Genomic DNA, 23,357 nt, shown 5'->3' on the forward strand with positions numbered 1-23,357 from the left:
GGGGGGGGAGGAAATGTGTAAGTACCCTTTAAACATTGTCTATGAAAAAAAAATATATTTTTAAGGTTTTTAAATTTATACGGATATAAATATTAACTAGCAAACATATCTCGTCGATACTGCACAAAAATATAAACACGGTAATGAGTGAATGTATTTAAAGGCTATTTAACATTCTAAATTCAGCTTCTGATTTAAAAATTTAGCAGGCCCCCCTCCCCCCTAATGGAAATGTCTGGGCACGCCTAGAAAGGGATATAGCTGCATGTTGACTTGCCGACAGTCGATGATCCGGCAAAAACCCTTGTCCCGTTCTCAGGGCCCGCCCAGTCAAGGGCGTATCTGTGTCGGCGAGACAGTATGATGAGCGTTAACGCTCGCTGGTGCTTCTAGCGTCGTATCGCCTCTGAACTATGGCGCGCAGTCTTCTCGTCGCGTGCACAGGACAACTTGTGACATTATACGGCGGAGAAATGAATATGAAGGCGTAACATTAGGCCCTTTAGTGTTTTCAATCTCCTGTACCGGGCGTTTCATAACTAAAAGATAAATTTGAATTCTGAAAACACGCGTTTTTTTTTTCAACCCTCGTGAAAAAAATTACAGTTTCAAAACTATAAACTGGAAAATAACTCCGCTTCTACCTTCAGCGTGTTATCGAATATTTTTCTTAAACGGACATCACTCTGATTATCTGGAGCAGTTTTGAAACAGGTGGGGGGGGGGGGGGGGGGGGGGTTCTTCTGAAGTCCGCGCACTTGTTTATGTGTGCCCCGGGGTAGGCGGGTGGTCTGGACATGCCCTTAAGGACAGAAAACCGATCCCCAGTTTATGACATTCAATTGGCCCGGTCTAGTGCAATCTAGCTGGAAGCAGAAAAGAAACTTGGCAGCAGAAAACGGACAGTGGACACCGACACATCTGTGTGAAAGCACGCAGAGAAGAAAGAAACGTGAACTGCGAAGGTCATCAACGATAGGGTCGTTAAATTTTATGTGTTTCACCTCGCAAACTGTTTTAAGATACATAGTTCCACTAATTTTGTATTTTTTTTTTTTCCTTTTCTTCTGCGGACCAAATTTTTGCACGTGACAGTTCATAATTATGTACAAGCAGTACAAGCATCCCAACCAATCAACAATGAATTTATTATAATCTTTAGAGTTTATATGCGCAGTGACTTTGAAAATACCGGTTATTTGGCGTAGTACCGTACCTAGTCGAAACAGGAAACAGTTGATCAGGAATATATTTACCGTGACCAGGGCCGCAACTAGAGTCTCTGGCACCCGGGGCATGAATGGATTCATGCGCCCCCCCCCCCCCCCACCTCTTTTTTTGCACATACCACACCAATAAAGCGGGGGGTCCGGGGGCCCTCCCACGGTAAAATGGTGCTATTTAAGCATTTTCCATACCTACATGTAACAGTTTCTGAGCTACTGTAACTTCCATGCATGAACCCACTATGTCCATAAAGTAGTCCGTAAAATCACTAGACTTGTTCATTAAATATGTTGAGACGTTATATTGTAAATCAGATTAGACATTCCTGGCATGCAAGTTAAAAAAACTTTTTACCAGTTACCAGTTGTAGTAGGAATTAAAATGCAGGCGATTTCGGCGCCCCCACAGCTTTGCGCCCGGGGCGTATGCCCCGCTTACCTCCTCCCCCCCCTCCCCCCCCCCCCCCCGCCTAGTTACGGCCCTGTCCGTGACTTGCACACGGAGTCGTGGGTGGACGTGGGTTCACTTTGGTACCATACTTATGTAAAGTGATTCATACGTAACTTGGTAAGTCGACTTAGAATTGTATCCATTTATAATTTTTTTTTTAATAATTCCTAATAACTTACAACTGTCATAAGTTACAAATATTATAATTGCGAAAGTAAAACTTTAAAATAATTCTAACTTAGAGAATTATTATTATGAAGCACACAACTTAATAACTGTTATAACTTACAAATATGTAACTTAGAAACAAACAACGCCAAACCACACAGCAAAGAAATGTCATAACCTAGATTACCGTAATTTAGATCTATTAAAACTTAGCAACACTCAGCTTAGAAACGTCATTAGGTAGCAAATAATAACCTAGAATTACCTTAACTTAGAAACAAACGACTTAGAAAACGATGGTTGTTGGTTTGATAACTACCTTATGCCTGACACAATTTATGAGCAATTTATGTCTAATCGGAGCTGGGCTTCTGTGATTGGCTAGGAGAGTGCCGGCCAATCAGTGGCCCTCTTCTCCTCTGGTCTGGTCGACCAGAAGAAAGGAAGGTTTTGATTGGCCCACAGCTGCAGCCAATCGGGAAACACTCCCCTCCCAGGCGAGAGTATTAAAAAATGCAGGATAACGTGCAATAACAGTCCTTAACCGTGCCTGTGTCTGGAGGATTTCTCTGGAGCGGCCCTCATAACTTTACAACTACACGCCACACCCGAGACTAATTAGTAGAGACCTGTAAAATTCGCGGATTCATTTCGCGATAGGATAGAGTCCAAATACTTTTGACATTATTTTGCTTCGGTGATTACACCACAGTTTATCTGAAGGACTCTGGGCCAATGAAAAATCTTTTAACAGAAGAATGAATTAGCGAATCACGATCATTCCAGTCAACAGGTGTTACGAGTCGGTAACCGATCAGCAGATGTAATTTGCACGAGTGCATGGAGGATCATGGAGTCTAACCTTTAGGTATTTGAATTCGCGAATTTTACAGGTCTCTGCTAATTAGGTCACTTGTAATTTCAGCACACTTGCATGCCTCTAATGCTCATGGACACGACACCACGTCACGCCAGTTAGCTGACCTAACTGGTGGCTTTGAATATATATAGGCCTACTGTATAGAAGTCGCGAGTGGATAGGATTTACTCTACGTTTTTCAGAAGCGTATGATGAGCAGCTTGGGAACTTCACCGCTGCAGGGCGCTGCCGTAACACCCTGTATCGTCTTAGGTTGTTATTTACACGTTAGAGCGCAGCACTGTCGCCCGCTGTCATTCCCCGCAACCCCCCACCTTTCATTCACTGCAGCTCAAGTTCGTTCAGGGGGAGGGGGAAGGGGTGTTTGAAGAGTTCGACACTTGTCCGCTAGGGACCACCACAAGTCGATGCCCTAGAGATGGTGGCGATTGCGGCGGTGAATTAACCAACTACCTCAAAACCGTATTAGAAATTTTAACCTGGGCTGGCGACTTCTATACAGTATAAATATATTCAAAGCTGGTGGGGAGTTTCAATTCCCCCCCCCCCCCCCCAAGCCGACGACAGGTACACGTAACTTTCTTTAGCTTTACAACAACCAACCAGCGCACACACAGGCACACCCTCCGCCCGTCGATCCAAGTGATTCTACAACAGTTTAGAGTGTAATGCACTAAGCGAGTTATAGAAACTTCGGTTCCTGACCTCGCGCACACACACTGACTGCCCCGGTCAGCAGTATGATGCATTACCTCTGTAGGTAACTGCTCCCTGTTGATGGCGACTGCAACGTCGACCGAAACGTCGATGATATATTCGCCTTCGACGTGGCTACAACCCAAAAGTCAAGCAACCAACATTCTTTTCCAAAAAAAAAAAAATAAATTACAGATGAGCGTTTGTATCCTTAAAAAATCTCGCACCTGAATTATTTTTAACAAAGTTTTAGCCATCGTTTACACTGAGATTTCATTTAGGTACTTTAAATAGGAATTTTGTTAGAATTATTAAATATTTTCGCCTTATTACAAATACCTCCCATTATTTATGAATATTTGATACAATCGCATCTTTATTTGTAGGAACAGTTTATTAAGTGGATAAAAAAATAATAAGCCATAAAGTGTTAGGATGTATTAACTTTTTAAAAATACTACAATTAATTAAGTAATTCCTTATAAACAATGATATTTAATGTCTGTTTAAAAAGGGGGTTGTCTGTAAAGTCGGTTTTACGGACGATAATTTTACGTGATAACGTCATAAGAAAACATTGATGAAAAAGTGCAAACTTTTTAATTTTCAAATATTATTTACAGTTTTTTTACAAAATTTAATTTAAATAATATGTTTAAATATAATCAACGAACAATTAGTTGAAAAGGCCGCCTCAACCTGTTTGATATCTTAATATATATAAATCTCGTGTCACAATGTTTGTCCTCAATGGACTCCTAAACCACTTAACCGATTTCGATGAAAATTGGCATTTAGGTGTAATATTTTCCAACTTGAGAGATAGGATAGTTTTTATTTCGATTAATGGTCTTAATCTTATAATTTTAGAGTTTTCTAATGTGATGTATGTATGAGTTGGCAGAAAATCACCACGGCAACGGCTGTAGCATTGTTGATGCTTCATTCGTCTCCATGGCAACGACTATTTCATTGTTAGTGTAGTCCTCATCACTCATTAAATACAGACCACCAATTTTTAGATATATACAGGTAAATAACTATACACTGGTAGAACAAAGTCGGTCGGGATTTGAAAGTGATATAAATTATTCAAATTAAGAAGACAATTACTAACTACATCTGATTTCTAAAAAGGTCCCCTTCACCAAGTCAACTGATTTCGATGAAAATGGGCATTTATGTGTAATTTTTTCCAACTTGAGAGATAGGGTAGTTTTTATTTCGATCAATGGTCTTAAAAATTTATTATTAATAATAAACTGATCATCAATGTTGATTGGTGTTTAAGCCCGGGAAACAGTGGGCACTTCGTCTCCATGACAACGTTGCGTGCTCGAGAGTCTGGAAACCATCTGTGCTATTCGTTTTTTATTCGGTACATTACAAAGCATTGTATTAAATTTTTGTCAAAATTAATTAATTTTCATTTTATTTCATTTATTATAACTGTAAATAAGAGATTTGGTCTCATTTCCCCCCCCCCCCCCCCCCAATTAATACAACCGTGCGAAGCCGGATCGGGCAGCTAGTTATATAATATTTTCTCGCACGGTGGTTGGCCGGTTCTTGCACGCTCGGCTCAGACGGAACGTGACAATTTTTCGTGCGTGCAGCCGGCGTTCATCGATTTATAAGACGTTATCATGTCAAAAAAAATAATCGCGTGAACGCACCCGTGAAATGTGATATGCAACCCGCTAGAAAACAGGAAACACTGTAGAAGAATGAAAAACCGGTCGTAAGATAAAATCCGCTGGCAACGCTGTATGCCACCTGGCGGCCAAGGTGAACAATTCGAACACACCCGCAAAAAAAAAATTAGTTGTCTGTAAAGTCGGTTTACGGACGATAGTTAAACGTGACAACGTCATTACAAAAGTTTTGATGAAATTATTGCATGCTTTTATGAATAAAATTGAATCATTTTTTTATCGAATTATCACTATTTTGTATGGATACAAAGAGGGAGTGAAATTAAATCCACAATTTAATTGACAAATTTTACTTTTATTTGCACTCATTAATTCAAATGTGTTTATTACTTTAACGAAGAGATTATTTTAAATATAACTCTTATAGGTACATGTTTGCTATTTAACTTCTTCCAATCTGTGTTATTCTGTTAAGGATAGGACGATGATAGGAAAAGTAGGAAACGAATGGGAGTGTTTCAAGTTTTAATGTGCCTCGAAAAAGTCAAATCGATGATTGTTCCAATCGAGTGGAAGAGAGATAGATGCGGCGCAAGCGTACAATGAGCGTAACGGGACACAGCGTGACGGGACAATGTGCGTGACGGGACACTTTTTCGTGCGTGCGAGCAGGGCGTTCATCGATTTATTAGACGTTGGTTGTCACGTCAAAAATAAATAAATAACGTGAATGTCTCAATTGGTGTCGGATTACAGAATGTGCCGACCCATGGAATGCCGGATTAACGACCTGTTTCCCTGAAATGCGGTCTTCGAACCTCGTGACCCTCTTGAACTCTCGAGCTATGAGTGTGTGTTGAGAAAATGATATTAAATGGCTGGAACACGGCTTTTTCACGTTCCCTTACACTGTAATTTTTTTTTGACGTGACGTCTAATAAATCGATGAACGCCGGCTGCACGCACGAAAAAGGATGACTCATTGTCCCGTTACGCTCATTGTACGCTTGCGCCGCATCTATCTCTCTTCCACTCGATTGGAACAACCATCGATTTGACTTTTTCGAGGCACATTCAACTTGAAACACTCCCATTCGTTTCCTACTTTTCCTATCATCGTCCTATCCTTAACAGAATAACACAGATTGGTAGACGTTAAATAGCAAACACGTATAAAAGTTATAGTTAAAATAATCTCTTCGTTAAAGTAATAAACATATTTGAATTAATGAGTGCAAATAAAAGTAAATTTATCAATTAAATTGTAGATTTCATTTCACTCCTTCTTTGTATCCATACAAAATAGTGATAGTTCAATAAAAATGATTCAATTTTATTCATAAAACTATGCAATCATTTCATCAATGTTTTGTTATGACGTTGTCACGTTAAACTATCGTTCGTAAACCGACTTTACAGACAACCAATTTTTTTCCTAAATGGAACAGTAATATTCGTGTTTGATTACAGATATATTTCTAAATTTATACATTCACATTATAATTAAAAAACTGTATTACTACAAAATATTGTGTTCACAGTTACATTGGGCTCGGATCCATACCCGCGCATTTATGCTTCGCGTTGACCCAGTACCTCCAATAGCTTTCCAGTTATTGAATATTCGACTATCATTTTCATAACTTTTTAAAGAAAAAATATGCTTGAATGAAACATCAATTAAAATATAAAATTATGCGCCAATTTTTGTAAGAATTATTGAGTACCTATTATCTCGAAACACATGTTTCATATATGCAGGGAAAACAATCCATAGCCACCTGACGTACAAAAAAAGGCATTATCTTGGTTTGTGGTATCACAAACTATTTCTTGGTGACTTTTTTTCTGTAAAAGTACAGAATTTTTTTTCCTTTCTAAGTGGTGCGATAAGAATCGAAGTGTTAATGCACTTCTTCGTACGTGACGTACAAAAAATACATTATCTTGGTTTGTGGTATCACAAACTAGGCTATATTTCTTGGCGACTTTTTTTTCCAAAAGAATTTCTTTTCTAAAAGTCCTGATTTTTTTTTCTTTTCTAAGTGGTGCGATAAGAATCGAAGTGGGGATGCAGGAAAAAAAAATAACCATAGCCACGTGACGTACAAAAAATGCATTATCTTGGCTTGTGGTGTGTCACAAACTATTTCTTGGCGACTTGTTTTCCGAAGGAGTCTTTTGTAAAAGTACAGAAATTGTTTTGACGTGATAACGTCTTATAAATCGATGAACGCCGGCTGCACGCACGAAAAATTGTCACGTTCCGCCTGAGCCTAAGCGTGCAAGAACCGGCCAACCACTGTGCGAGAAAATCTTATGTAATATCAAACAGGTTAAGGGCGGGCTTTTTTAACTAATTGTTTCGTGATTATATTTAAACAAAATTATTTAAATTTAATTTGCAAAAAACTGTAAATAATATTTGAAAATTAAGAAGTATGCAATTTTTCATCAATGTTTTCTTACGACGTTATCACGTAAAATTATCGTCCGTAAACCGATTTTACAGACAAGCAACCCCCCCCCCCTCCTTTTTTTTTCCTAAGTGGGGCCTTAAGAATTGAAGTGGGGAGGAAGACAGATGATTAATTGTTGTTACGCCTTCGCGCGTCCTTAATTAAGACGGACGGGAGACGAGCAGAGAAAGGGGGACGGGCCAGACAATTGCCCAACGGGGCGCAGTTGAGTTGACCGGACGCTGTGCTGGCGGTAACGAGGTAACTAACTGTAATTGCTCGAAAAAAGAGGCGTGGTCTGGCAGCTGCGCGGGAATTGCTGCGCACAAGACAAGAACAGCGACCGAAAGAAACATGCCACTTCGCGGTTTGTATATCCGACCAACAGGGCGGACTCCAATCACTAGGGGCAGGAAATTTTCGCGAAAAAAAAAAAAAAAATCTGAACGCCTGCTAGACTGCAACAAGGTATACCCACACCAGCGGTTTCTTCCTTGTGATTGGCGGCCGTTCTGCGAGAGAAGTCGTTGCCTTGTTTGCACGAGCCACCAAGGACGAGTTTGCTTCCACACTGAATCAGCGTGATTGGTTGTCGTAACAATCGACATGCACCTCAAAGTAACTCTCACCCAATCACGAAACACAGACGATGCTACAGTGTTTTAACTTCCAGCTACTCTCGAGATCTTTTCGCGAAATTTTCATGGCCATACCAATCACACCTGAGGAACGGTCGACGAAGGTGACCACCGATACCGTAGCCAGGGTTTTATGAAGGAAGAAAACCATCGTATAATTAATTTCATATTTTTTTTCCCCCTTCTCTACCGCCGGATTTTAAAAGAAAATTTACCGTCACACTTAAAAGAAAATCTTCAGGGAATAGCAGACTTTCAGAGCTCCAACCTTTTAAGTGAATTTTTTTTCTTGAAGAAACTGAACGTTTCATTATTCGTTTAATTGTTTTTAATACTTTGTTCTTAAGCAAAATATTTATTTTATGATTTCTTTAAAAAGAAGTCATAAATACACATAGGTATCTAATTTGTTATTAAATACATGAAATGTGATGGTATTGTTTTTATGGAAAGACATGCTTAAAGTAACACGTGTGCGAACCGAAATTCAATATAGACTACTTGGAAAAAAAAACATTCCCGCCGCTTCTGTGTATGAGGTGTGTCGGGCTATAATGGGAACGAAGTACATTATTGTAGCACACTAAGTATTTCAATAATCCTTATAAAATAATCTATAAGTAGCTAATTTGCTATGATTTTCTGATTCTCTTTTCACTTGTTTTTTGACGTTACGTCTAATAAATCGATGAACACCGGCTGCACGCACGAAAAAGGATGACTCATTTTCCCGTTACGCACATTTTCCCGTTACGCTGTGTCCCGTTACGCTCATTGTACGCTTGCGCCGCATCTATCTCTCTTCCACTCGATTGGAACAACCATCGGTTTGACTTTTTCGAGGCACATTAAACTTGAAACACTCCCATTCGTTTTCTACTTTTCCTATCATCGTCCTATCCTTAACAGAATAACACAGATTGGAAGAAGTTAAATAGCAAACATGTATAAAAGTTATAGTTAAAATAATCTCTTCGTTAAATTAATAAACATATTTGAATTAATGAGTGCAAATAAAAGTAAATTTATCAATTAAATTGTAGATTTCATTTCACTCCTTCTTTGTATCCATACAAAATAGTGATAATTCAATAAAAGAGATTCAATTTTATCCATAAAAGTATGCAATCATTTCATCAATGTTTTGTTATGACGTTGTCACGTTAAACTATCGTCCGAAAACCGACTTTACAGACAGCCAATTTTTTTTCTCATGATAAATATGAATTCAAAGAATGAATCCCAGGGGGAAGAAATTTGTTTTCTTCTGTTTCACAATTTCAAGTTGTAGAGCTGGTGATGTCTTTCGGCTGTTCGTGTTTTTTATAAACGGCGGTGATTTTCTTGCGTCAGTTACATGCTACGTCATTGCTCTCGCTCATGTCGCTTATTTACGAATCTGGCCTTGTGGTTGGAGAAAGTAAATTCTAAATGGCGTAGTTATTTTTAGGAATAAATGATTCACGAGTTGTATCGCAATTATGTGTTTCTTCGTCGACCAAGCTCAATGCGACAAAAAAAGAAAGTTCTTTCGTCGATCAGATTCAAAATGAAAGGCAATATTTCAAGCATAGACAAAGAGTATCAAAACCTTTCATCAGACAGTATAATTTTTCCCCTCCCAATAATATTTGTCTATTATGATTGACAGATTTATACGACACACTAAATAACCTGCAGCGGACTACGCCTTAGGTTCTTCGTGACTTCAGTCGCCCTCCCGTCACTCCCCCCCTCCTTATCCTATCCCTACAATCGCGTCGGCGCATTAGGGCTTTGCCTAGCCTACTTAAGACCCCCGCCTACCCGGGCACACACAACACACGGTGTGCAGCAGAGCTTCAGAAAAAACAACGCGATTTCAAAACTACTCCAGGTATCCGAATGTGGGTTTGCTTGCGAAAAGCATTTAAGAGTTCGCTGAAGACCGAAAATGTACTTTTTATTTCGGGTTAAGTTTTTAAACTGTATTTTTTTAGAAGAGTTAAAATGGCTTAAAACGCATGTTTTCAGAGTAATTCTTAGGCGTAAAACAACCGGTACAGATTCTTGAAAGCACTTAAGGGACTTGCATTACATCTTTATCTTCATTTATCCGCCATGTATTTGTTACGGTCACCGCTCAAATTCCACAGTTATCCTGTGACGACGAGAAGACTGCGCGCCAGTCCAGAGGAGACACCGCGCTAGAAGCACCAGCGAGCGTCGCGCTATCATCCCGTCACACTAACACACACCCCTGACGAAGCTGACCCTTAAGGGGGTGCCTCCCATTTTAGGTCATGATTTTATATTTATATTAATCACTGATCAACTTTTAGACTTTTTCAATTGTTTAACTTTCAGGAAATAAAAAATATATGTACAGCGCATACTTTTTGCATAATTAGCTGCCAAAGTTACATTTTTAACGTTTTTGGGTTGTACAAATAAGGAGAATTTAATTTATTGCAGAACTGAAACGTGTGGTTTGCATTTCTATCACAAAAACTCATTATTTGTGTCTTGGCTGTCAAAATCGTAACAAATTTGAGAATTTTGAAATGCCAGGTAAAATTAATTATTTTTTTCTGAAAGAATTTGAAACCATTTCTTGAAGTAGCCAGTGGCATTGCAGTTAAACCTAAAAAAGTTCCAGTTCTGCAATAAATTTTATTCTCCTTATTTGTACAACCTAAAAACGTTAAACATTTAACTTTGGCAGCGAATTATGCGAAAAATTTGCGCTGTATATATTTTTCATTTCGTGAAAGTTAAAAAATTGAAAACGTCTACAAGTTTATCTGTAATTACTGTAAATATAAAATCTTGACCTGAAATGGGAGGCACTCCCTTAAGGCCCTTGTCCAGGTTCTGTTCCTGTCGTGAGGCACCTCATCCGACTATGTCTTCAGTCGGTCAACGTGAGTCATGGTTGGAGTGGCTTATGCGTTGCAAACGAGATGGCCGTGTTTCAACGTAACGCAGCTTGCTTAATACGTTCTGCCCATGTTCTGCTTGTTTAACCTTTTGCTTGGTGGTTTTTGTGTCGTCTCCAGCCTTGCGTTTCTGCTACTTTGCGCCAGTTCGTATCTGGTTGGGTAATGTTTGCTAACTGGCGTGCTTTGCCAATTTTTTAACTGATCCTTGTATATGGCAGTAATGTGTTTCGTATTATATATGTGTGTGTATGTATATATATATATATATATATATATATATATAGCCTTACTTGGCATGAGTTTGAGACCTCAGATACTTTCTTGTTAGGTCGCCTTGTTCTGTTTTACTGAGTTTTCCTGCGGCGATCGCTCGCTACTTAGTGATGCCTAATTCTTAAAATTCGGCCGTTGTGTTGTAACTTGCCTTGCTTTGTGTCTTTTGGCCCCATCTGTCCGATTTGGTCGTTTTCCCACACCTCGTGGTTTTCTTGTTGGTTAACTGTGTTTCTGTCCATGTGCGTTATTTGCACCTACAGCACGATGGGCAATAATCTCGCGACGGTAAGGGATCCACCAGTCTTGCGGTACTGCAGTTAATTTTGGTAACATGCATTTTTTTGTGTACGCTCATATTTGTCATGCTTGTCAATGTTATCGTATTAAAATAAAATAAAATTCCCGCAGCTCTCATGTCTGCATTGATTGTGTTAATGAGCGTTAGTATGAATCTAAGAAATACCGAAATGATCGGTCACTTAAATACTTTCTTCAAAATAGAATTGTTGTCCTGATCACAGTTACGAACATGTTTTTTTTTTCCTGTTAGTGATTCCACACGTGATAATTGCAGGTGCTACTACTTTAAACTTGTTTGATTGCCGCAGTCTATTCATACGTGTAACTTGCCTCGTTTGTATGCTAACCCACGTTTATTGTCGCATTTGATTGGGCTATTTTTTTAACATTTATTTTACCATGCATATCAGATCGAGTAACACACGTTTCCCTGTTTATTGCCTGTTAGTACGTCAAGCCTGTTTACCACTCGTTTGTAAGTAAGAAATGAATATTTATGGAACTTGCAACTGCCCTCTTTGCAAAGCTCACTTCACTGTTTGTCCTTCGTAGCAAGGATTTCTGCGCCGCCTTAGCCTTGTGATCTGTGTCTTGAAGCGCAATTTGGAGGTTGCTTCGCACCGGGTGCAAGGGACCTTCAAACCAAAGAAGTCACGATTACTGATTTACCGAAATTCCAGTCCTGTCATTTTGGCATGGGCTCCAAATTTTATCGTGTCCACAAAATATATATGTATAAACTTTTGAGTTGATGATGGTTTTGGGGTCTATGGACCATGAAGCTAAAAACTATTTAAAAAAATTTCCGGAAGTCGCGCCATGGTAACGGCACCAATAAGTAGTATTTCTTTGAAATCTACCCAACAGTCAATAAACATATGACATAATCCACCTTGCAGGTCACTGTACCCGCGAAATTTTCGGGTCTCATGTAATGACCCAAATGGCAAAAAAAGACAGATTTATGAAACTTCAAACGTGAGTAGGTTACAACTTCTGGTAATCAGAACGTCAAGTTGCTATTGTGTTGCTGTTTGGTTGTGCGAAGTATAGCAAAGCAAGTATTCACCCCCTCCCCCTTCTCACCAGGCTCGAAGAACAGGTTTGCCTGAAGAAAAAAAAAAGCAAATCACGTACAGCGAAATAAAATAATACAGCGTTTATTTTCCACATAGAAATCATCCAATTGAAAGGCTTATTTATGTAGAAAACATAGATGACTTCAAAGACGCCTAATTCACGAAAGAAATTTTAAGGTAAACAACCATGACCAAGGATGCCGAAACGCAAGAAGTTAAAAGTAAGCCTATGCTTGAAACGCATTTTTTGAACCTGTGTAGTTATTAAACGGGCGGGTATTCGAAATCATAGTTATGTTACCTATCGAATTTTGCATCGCTTTCCATCTTAGATTACTTGCATGGTTTCATTTCTTGCTGTCTTGCGTGTCTTTGAGAAATTCATAAGTACAGCCCAAGTCTCTAGAGTCCTCGTGGTTTACAAGTAGCTAAACGAAAATAGAATAATAATAATATAAATACGAAAGTGTCTTTTCATGCAGCAATGAAGTAACGATCGACATGAATTTATTTTCGCATACAGATTGCTGTTTCTAGGCCAGATAGTGGCATATAATACATATAATTATGAAATTCCATCCCTAAGAGAGTGAAAAAAAAAAATGGGAGAATTCAGTTTTATAGTAGAAAAATCATAGGAGGTAGGTCATAGACAACACAAACAGCGAGTTTGTGTCATTTCTCTATGTCCGCCACACGGTCATATAGTAATTTCTGGCAACATCACGTCTTTCTCCTCGAAGAAACCCATCCGTTTAGCGAAGCTCGCGGCTGCTAGCGAAATTAAAGGCGCTAATAACACTTTAGTTATGGAACTTGGTCAAAAGATGTCGTTGCCTTGAGGGCGTCTCTGGCACATAAAGTTTGTGGTTGGGGGGCACCTAAAATATATTTTTTTTTATTTAAATGCTTGTACCTCTGTTGAGTTAAAGCATAAAATTTCTGTTTTTTTTTTTTTTAATTTTCAAACTATGATTCTATATGTAACTTTTTTTTTTGATTTGACACCTGATCTACTACCTGTGTGTCATCACCGTAAACACGTGTATTTTTAGAAACATGAAAAATAGTATATAAATAAAACTACTGGATGTAATCTAATAATTATATTGCTGGGTGGGGGGAGGGAGGGGGGGACGTGAAGGAAGCTGAATTTTGGCGTCCCGGTTTCGCTGATGCGTAGCCGTGATGCATCGTTGGGACTTTGAAATGAAAATAAATTTACCCTTTTTGTTTGTCTGCAGGTGAGTGAGAGTGAGTGAGTGACTGGGAACTGGTGGTGGTGTGTCGCGACAGATGGGGTCGATGCCGACGCAGTCCGTGCTGCGCGGGGAGGAGAGACCCGAGGCGGGGCGGTCAGCGCCCTTGCACCGCCTGATGGAGGCGGGGCTGCCCGGGGCTGCCAACCTGCCGGCCGTGCTCGAAGAGGGAGGAGGCGGCAACACCGCCAGCACCACGCACGCCGAGCTGCACCGCGACGCGGCCAGGCTCGCCCGGGCCATGGTGCGCCGCGCGGGAGGGGGGACCGCCCCGGGGGACAGGCTGGTGGCGGTGTGCATGGAGCCGGGCAGGGAACTGCTCGTGGCGCTGCTGGCGGCGTGGAAGAGCGGCGCGGCCTACCTGCCCCTGGACCCGGGCTTCCCCGCCGCCAGGGTGCGCCACATCCTGGGGGAGGCAAGCCCCGCGCTGCTGGTCGCCGACACGGGTGAGAGTCACACCCTGCGTCCTACCTTTGAATATATACACTGTATAGAAGTCGCGAGTGGATAGGATTTACTCTACGTTTTTCAGAAGCTTATGATGAGCAGCTTGGGAACTTCACCGCTGCAGTGCGCTGCCGTAACGCCCTGTATCGTCTTAGTTGTTATTTACACGTTAGAGCGCAGCGCTGTCGCCCGCTGTCATTCCCCGCTCCCCTCTTCCATCATTCACTGCAGCTCAACGTCGTTCAACGGGAGGGGGAAGGGGTGTTTGAAGAGTTCGAGACTTGTCCGCTAGGGACCACCACAAGTCGATGCCCTAGAGATGGTGGCGATTGCGGCGGTGAATTAACCAACTACCTCAAAACCGTATTAGAAGTTTTAACCTGGGCTGGCGACTTCTATACAGTATATATATTCAAAGGTCCTACAGGTCTAAACCTGGGTATTACGATTGATTTCCTTAAGAATTATAACTTAAGGGCTCCGCCTACCTGGTCACACAACGGTGCGCAGAGCTTCAGGAAAAACAACGCGATTTCAAAACTACTCAAGATATCCTATTGGGGTATGTTTACGAAAAGCATTTAAGAGTTCGCTGAGGCCCGAAAAGTACTTTTAAATTTGGATCATGTTTTTAAACTGTTTTTCTAGAAGAGTTAAAATGGCTAAAACGCATGTTTTCAGAGTAATTTTTAGGCGTAAAACAGCCAGTACAGATTATTAAAAGCACTTAAGGGGCTTGCATTACACCTTTATCTTAATTTCTCCGCTATATAATGTTACGGTCGCCGCTCAAATTTCACAGTTATCCTGTGACAACGAGAAGGCTGCGCGCCAGTTCAGAGCCTTGAGCTTAGAGGCGACACCGCGCTAGAAGCACCAGCGAGCGTCGCGCTTATCATCCCGCCTCACTGACACACATACACCCCTGACGAGGCGGGCCCCTTAACGTCGAGCACACGATTAAATTCAAAACTACAATTTCCAGTTCATGACTGACACAGAAGTCGTTAATTCCAACCAATCACAGCACAAAAAAAAAACATGGTCGGTCATTGTTCGTAACGGAGAAGCAGGTTTGAAATAGGTTACTGACAAATGGGTTACCTATTTTACGAAACGGGTGATGATTACAAATAACAAATATACGAATTCTAACCAAAAAATTACTGCCTCGCTCGGCACAACACCAAGACACAAACTTCCGGCTGAAAGGTTCCGGTTTGTTGTGATTGGTCGCTTCCCTTAAGTCTTAACGAAAAAATATAAAATATAACCATTTCTGTTTAGTCTTAAGTCATCATATGGTTCGCACACGACCCGTCAAAATTCACACACGACAATCATAAACCATTCCACTAGTTTACATAGTCATATGGTAAGTACACGACTAAGTCTTAATTCTTAATTTTCAATCGTAAACCCACCTTCACAGTAACGGAAAAAAAAGGGGGTTGTCCATAAAGTCGGTTAACGGACGATAATTTTACGTGATAACGTCATAAGAAAACATTAATGAAAAATTGCATACTTTTTTTTTTAATTTTTCAAATATTATTTACAGTTTTTTTTTACAAAATTTAGTTTAAAAAAATTTGATTAAATATAATCAACGAACGATTAATTGAAAAGGCCGCCTTTTACTTGTTTGACATTATAGAATATTTTCTCGCACGGCGGTTGGCCGGTTCTTGCACGCTCGGCTCAGGCGGAACGTGACAAATATTTAGTGCGTGCAACAGGCGTTCATCGATTTATGAGACGTTATCACGTCAAAAAAAAGTCTACCCGTATGTGTTCGTTACTGTAATGATTAGTAATCGTTACTATCGCATCGTTACGTTACTCGTTACTTCTGATAACCTCACTGTCCTCCCTGCGTCCATGCCTCGTGCCTCCGTGTCCATGAGTTCTCGGATATCCCTGCACGTTCAGATATTCCTCGGCATTGTAGGCCGAAACGTAACGTCCACACAGTCCGAGTCCTGTTCGCGGCGTGTTCCGAGGCTCCGTCCACCGGTAGCCTATACAACTCACGTCGTTTCTGTTCCCTACCACGTTCGTGCAACTTCGGATTTCTCTCAAAAATTGAAATTAAAAAAAATCCAAGGGTTAGGTTAGGTTAGGTCAGTCACACCATGCTTGTTTTCATTGGAAACTTCTGATTTAGCGGCTGAAGTGGCGTTAATAGATACCAAAACGCAAAACTTCGGAAATCTTCGGAAAATTTTTGTAGGGAACCGAAACTACGTGAGTTGTAGGCTTCCCTCCGTCCACACAGAGCTAATCAGTCACGGTGCGCAGTGCTTCAGGAAAAACGTGATTTCAAAACCACTCAGGATAGCCGTGTGGGGTCTGTTTTTTTACAGAAAAGCATTCAAGGATTCGCCGAGGGCCGAAAAGATCTTTTAATTTCGGAATAAGTTTTAAAATGAATTTTTAGAAGAGTTAAAATGGCTAAAATGCGCGTTTCAGAGTAATTTTTAGGCGTAAAAAACCGGTCCATAATCTTGAAATCACTTAAGGGACTTGCATTACACCTTTATCTTCATTTCTCGGCCATATAACGCTACGGTCACAGCTCAAATTTCACAGTTATCCTGTGACGACGAGGAAGATTGCACACCAGTCCAGAGCCTTGCATTTTTTTCCCTTCCTTTTATAGAATTTGTCCACTCTCTTTTCTCTTCGTCGAGTTCGTCTGTAAGTACAATACTTCCTGCCATTTCAACTGTTTCACAAAACTATGCTCCCTGCAATGTATGCGCTTGGTGTCTGACGACACAAGGAAACGTCACAACAATTTGAACACTGCCGGAATATGACATTAGCTAGAGAACTGTAAAATTCGCGGATTCATTTCGCAATAGGATAGAGTCCAAATACTTTTAACATTATTTTAGCTTCAGTGATTGGGCCACAGTTTATCTGAAGGACTATGGGCCAATGAAAAATCTTTAACAGAATAATTAGCGAATCACAGTCATTCCAGTCAACAGGTGTTACGAGTCGGTAACCAATCAGCAGATGTAATTTGCACGAGTGCGTAGAGGATCATGGAGTCTATCCTTAAGGGATTTGAAATCGCTAATTTTACAGGTCTCTTAGACATTACATGTTAACACGAAATGATAGCGTAGTGCGTGTGTAGTTTTACAATATTAGCCAAAGGTGTGGCACGTTTGCTTCAATTTTTTTTTTGCCCCTAACTCATCCAAATGCTTGTAATTGATGTTATCGATACTTTAGGTCTGACAGTTTAAAGACGTTGTCTTGACTGCTAGAAACATGTTATATTTTTAGCTGACGACGAAGACGGTCATGAGGTTCGGAAATGTCTAGTCTATAAGACTTGATATCGTTCATGGCTAGGTCTCGTGGTCCAAAGACACTTAACCTATGTGTATGGCGTTGTACGTGAACTATTCGGAATGTATTCTAAGTATCGAAAATTTGACTTACGTGTCAGGCATAGCGACAACGTATTTAATTCGATGGACAGGTATTTTTACTATAGTTGTTTTTCGTAGAATGAATGATTTATAAAATCCATGAAAGGTAATGGGCAACATAATTGAAAATGTATTTTAAGCTTTAGTTACCTTTATCTTTAGCTGAGAATCAAACTAAGGATGTAAATCTATCGCTTCAATCCATTATTTTAGTAAGTTAATTTTGGAAAAATTTTCCGAATTTCTAGGTCAACAAATACAAACTTCCAAGATGGCGGTCATATGGGCTTACTGGAGGCTGGTTTGTGTGGAACTTAAGCTACTTTTATGATTTTAAACAAAATTTATTAAATATGTATTTTTTTACATAAAATTAATATTTTTCATCGATAACGTATCTAACCAAGGACAGGAACTAATCGAATCAGTCAGTATATTAATTGCAAATTTATTTGATGAATTTTGGAATGTTTCCCAAATTTCTAGATAAATAATTACGAATTTCCAAGATGGCACCCAAATGTCAAGATGGCAGGTGTCACAGTAATAATAAATTATTACTGCACTCTAGTGAACAAATATTTAACTAACAGTTCGGCAGCGCACTCTAGCAGATATATAATGTGTACTACATGACACTAGTGCTCTTAGTAACAAGTATTGAAAACAAGTTGACAACAGCACACACTAGCGCTCCTGGTAGCGAGTACTGAAAACAAGATGGCGGATCAGTCTTGAACAGGCGATGCAATTATTCCTTCAAATTAAAAAAAAAATACAAGTCCGATTATGAGTGTTATTTTTTATATATGTACCTAATTGAATTCTAAGTCTGGTAAATGTCTCGATGGCCGTGCGGTTAAAGGCGTATGTTTTCCAACCTAGAGATCAGAGCTGTGTTGGTTTGAATCACAGTGCTTCCAATGTATTTTGTAAAAATGGAACATCGACCTTATGTGATGAGACAGAGCGACACTGGCGCCTTCTAGGAGCCGAAACAAAGATGTCGGTATCCAATATGGTGGCCTCCAGCATAACAGAAGAAACCAAGATGGCGGATGTGTCGTTATCCAAGATGGCGGCCTCCAGCAGACAAATACAAGATGGTGGACATGTCACAATCTATAAACATGGCTGTGAAATCAAATCCAAGATGTCGGACATAACGAAAATTGAAATGTTCTAAAATCCAAGATGGCGGATGTGTCTTTATCCAAGATGGCGGCCTCCAGCAGACAAAAACAAGTTGGCGGACATGTCAAAATCTATAAACATGGCTGTGAAATCAAATGCAAGATGTCGGACATAACGAAAATTACAATGTTCTAAAATCCAAGATGGCGGGCGTAACTGGAATTTCAACGACGACGTCATACACATCCAAGATGGTGGATATAACTAAAAGTGCAGCATTAGTGAGTGGGGCGCTCTATTTCAAGATGCGGATCCAAGATGGCCGCCTTTATCAAAGTTCAAGATCATCCAAGATGGCCGCTGTGACGTCGCGATTCAAGATGGCGGTCGGCAACATGCACCGGAAATACTATTATACACTACTCACACCCACCTTAAAACTACTTAGCTGGATCCGTCTGGTAAACGGCAACATAATGCAACTGCCTATCTGAAAAAGATTATTTTTTACCGTACAAAATTTCTTAGTTATTAATGGCTAAACTCTGTGCTCAATAGCACAGTTCAACCGTAAGAGGGGAAAAAAAAACCCTTATAAAATATTTCGGAGAAATTTTTTGTACATGATTAAATTTAAGTTTAATTTTCCAACATTGTACAACCTTGCCAAATAAAACGAAAATAATAACAGAAACACTGAGGTTCCAAAAAAATATCTGATCGCTCAGTTTGGAAGGACGGTAGATTTACTATCACAGTATCATGTCAGTCCAGTTCGAAACGCAAATATCAAACTTAACATCCTCTAGTTTTAAACGGCGCATTCGCACAGAATGCTCGACGTTGCAATAGACCGCGCGGTTTAACTTGAAACCTTTGGAGCTGCATGGATTTGAGCAGTGCACGTTGCTATAAAGTATGTATATTAAATTTACGTTGTTTTCAAACGAATAACTAACCTGACATAAACTAAGAGTTCTTCATAAAATCGGATGATTGGATATTCGTAGACACAACCCCTGATTGCGACTTAACACAAACGTGGAAGGAAAAAAAAAATTTTTTTTGCTCTAAATTCAACAAGGTTCTAAATTTATTGTTCGTATAGTAAGAATATATTTGTGTATTCATGTTCAAAATAGGTTAACTCAGTGAGTACACGTCGTTTTGCCTAAAGTCATTTAGCCTAAAATGTTCTTTAGGCAAAATGACTTTAGGCAAGATGACTTTAGGCAAAACGATTTTAGGCTAAATGGTTTTAGGCAATACGACTTTAGGCAAAATAACTTTAGGCAAAACGACTTTAGGCAAAACGACTTTAGGCAAAATGAATTTACCAAACAACTTTAGGAAAATAAACTTTAGGCAAAACGGATTTTAGGCAAAACGAAGGTGGGGAAACACGATTAGGCAAAACGATTTTAGGCAAAACGACGCGCCCCCAACTCAGTACCGTAAATTTACGAACATTCCTGGATAAGATGTTACCAGCATTCTTCGTGAATTCAAGGTGAACCTTTTTAAACAATGTTTTTGAATAAAATATTAAGTTTAGCTTAGCTTCCCTTTTTAACAGACCTACTGGTATTAACATGATGAATTGTTAAGAAAATAATATATAAAAATATTGAGGGAAATATTTTTGGTCACAGGTTTTCGCAAAACTTTTTTGTTTCCTTAAAATGCTTAAAAATACACATATATTTAATTTAAACACTACAAAGATTCAGAAGATTTCACAGTAAAAAAAAAAGTTTACTACCTTCTTGCGATCATTCAACAAAAAAAAAAGTTATACACATAGTTGGTAATTCGTGTTACTTTGTGAATTCGCATATTCAACACAGAATAAATCGTGACAATATACTAGTGATTTCTCTCATCTGAAATTAAAAAAAATATATTAGTTAAGTATTTTTAGTATTTACATAAACGGTAATTATATTTTAATAGCGACGTTGCAATAATACAAATCTTTTCTTACTTATGAAACGTTTTTTTTTTTAATTTTCACTTATGTATTGCACTGTTTCGCGGAATTATGTTAAGATTCCCCATGGGTAAAATTTGGCGCCAACTTGCCTACTGGTAAAAAAAAAAATATTGTGGCCGTTAAATTTGCGCCAACTGTGGGGAAAATATTCATATATTAATTTTTTATAATGTTAACATTGATAATAAATATTTTATGGTCGTCGAGGTAAATATTACGGCTGTGGAAGGTTTCAGGAACGTGATAAATGTGCTAAATTGTTGATACATTTGTGTTTGTAATGTTGGTCACGATAATTTTATTATTATTATTATTAAATGGCGTAACAAACGCTGGTCTTCCACGTCATATTCTCCCGATTCGGTTGTCGCGGCCAACTTCATCCTGTGGTTCTCCAGAGATCCTTAGTGACATAGCGGGTAAAAGTTCCCTATCGCGTATCCAAGTCGATCCCTTGATCCTAATGGCATGATCCTGAATACACTGATCCTGTGGTACATGAAGCTTGCTATCTTAATTCACTACATAGAAAGAACCTGAATATAACAAAAATTGTGAAGTAACACTACAGTAAATTATGATCGTATTATCAGATCGAATAAAAATCCGAAAAAAAAAAAAAATTACTTCCTAACATTGTTTGTATTGAAATATTTTCATGTCCAGGATCTTCCGACGTACTAAATTAAAACAGCAAGCATCGTGTACCAAAGGGTCAATCTTACAGAATCGCATGCCGTCAGGATCAAGGTTATAATAAACTTGGATACGTGATACGGAACAATTACCCTGTTTTCTGCCCTAATTTATCAGAAGAGCGCCTACTTTGAAAGAGAGAGAGAGAGAGAGAGAGAGAGAGGAGACGAATGGAAAGAGGAAGGCAAGGTATTCCTGGTGGAAAACGAGGGAGGTAGTGGAATAGGATTGAGGGAAAGATACTGGTTGCGAGAAGAAGAAAGGATCTGAAGAAGTTTCAGAAATTGTTCGGATAAGGGTTGGTGGGGGAAGGGCTTCCTTGCCACCGGGTGGAAGCCCATTCTTAAGTGTAACAATCAATCGATCAATCAAAATAAAAATCAATCAACTCACCAGTTTTCAGCCTGGACATCGGTCTCCAGATCTTATTCCTGATGCGGTGATGCACTGCCAGTACATAGTTGTTCCTTATGTACCTGTTGTACATGTCGATCCTTACATAACCTGTGGTACACACGTTTCGGAAGCCACTTGGAGTTCAGAGGAATACAGTATGCTCTGAAGGACGTCTTCCAACCACAAGTGTTTTAAATGTCAAATGGTACGCGACACTCGTCTGAAACGGCATCTAAAACGCGCGTAACTATTAGAGCGAAAATTTAGTTAAGTGTTATTTGGTCATACTTAATTATTTGCATTCTCACAATATCATAATTTTAAGATTATTCCATTATTTAAATTTTATTTTGATGATATGCTTTATAAAGCTTTGATATAAACTGGATACGCACAAAGGAACAATTACCCAAGAACGTAACATTGTGTGCAAAGCAAAAGCCTTGTACAGTTTTTTATAAATACATAATATTTAGTTTGAAAATTTTCTTAGTTAAAATTTAATAAAAAATATTTTTTTGAGAAAATTTTTTTTCATCGTATTTTAAAAATTGAAAGTTGTCTTTACAAAACCATGTCTGTTACGTTTGTTTACCTACAATGATATTCATGGGAGAAATAATTTCCCTGGTGGCTGCAAAACTATGGATCTTAGCCTTAAATCTCGCCGACTTACTACAGGAAGCAAACTCACCCGGAGTGATAAGCCCCATTTTACAGGCCCGTTCCACGGCAGAGCGGAAACGCGAGGTATTTACGTTTCGCTACCCGTCCACCGATTCCACCGCGCACAAGAACGGCAATGGAATGACAAACCAACGAGCCTGAATTTAACGGTAGCGAAACGTTAGTTTCAAGTAATATCAATATGTTTTCTCAAGACACGAGAACGTTACGCGGTAGGGATTTACGTACACAAATAAAGAATATTCCACAAAGTAGATGATGACGAGACAACTGGAAACAAATTTTTTAACCGTTATTTTTTTTTTTAAATGAAAAGCAAACATGGCTACCACCACCACCGTGACAAAACACTCGGTTACTTATATTTGTTGCTCGAATTAATGTACGGCGGAAGAGATGGAAGTTGGCGCGGCTAATCGTAAGCTTCCGTATTAACATGCGTACCATTGCGGATTCCATATGTCACTCGTTTCCACTTCAGTCGTGGCGTGTCGTAGAAAGGACCTAAGAATTGGTTTTTTTAAGACACAACATACTCACACGTGAA

At 39.4% G+C, this 23,357-nt stretch overlaps 1 protein-coding gene across 3 annotated transcripts in view; it reads left to right on the plus strand.

Annotated features, from left to right (window-relative positions):
- The window catches only part of LOC134540803 (beta-alanyl-bioamine nonribosomal peptide synthetase ebony), a 115,788-nt gene that overhangs the window by 57,756 nt on the left and 34,675 nt on the right, over positions 1-23,357 (plus strand). The window contains exons 1-2 of one of the 3 annotated variants that reach the window (XM_063383732.1): positions 10,006-10,049; positions 14,046-14,454. In XM_063383732.1, the coding sequence (XP_063239802.1) occupies positions 14,046-14,454 (409 nt within the window). In that variant the 5' untranslated portion in view covers positions 10,006-10,049. Of the gene's footprint in view, positions 1-10,005; positions 10,050-11,001; positions 11,077-14,045; positions 14,455-23,357 lie in introns of those variants that run through there. The other 2 variants (XM_063383734.1, XM_063383733.1) reach the window with 2 other exon arrangements.

Source organism: Bacillus rossius, chromosome 17 (assembly GCF_032445375.1).
Source record: "Bacillus rossius redtenbacheri isolate Brsri chromosome 17, Brsri_v3, whole genome shotgun sequence".
Taxonomy (NCBI): domain Eukaryota; kingdom Metazoa; phylum Arthropoda; class Insecta; order Phasmatodea; family Bacillidae; genus Bacillus; species Bacillus rossius.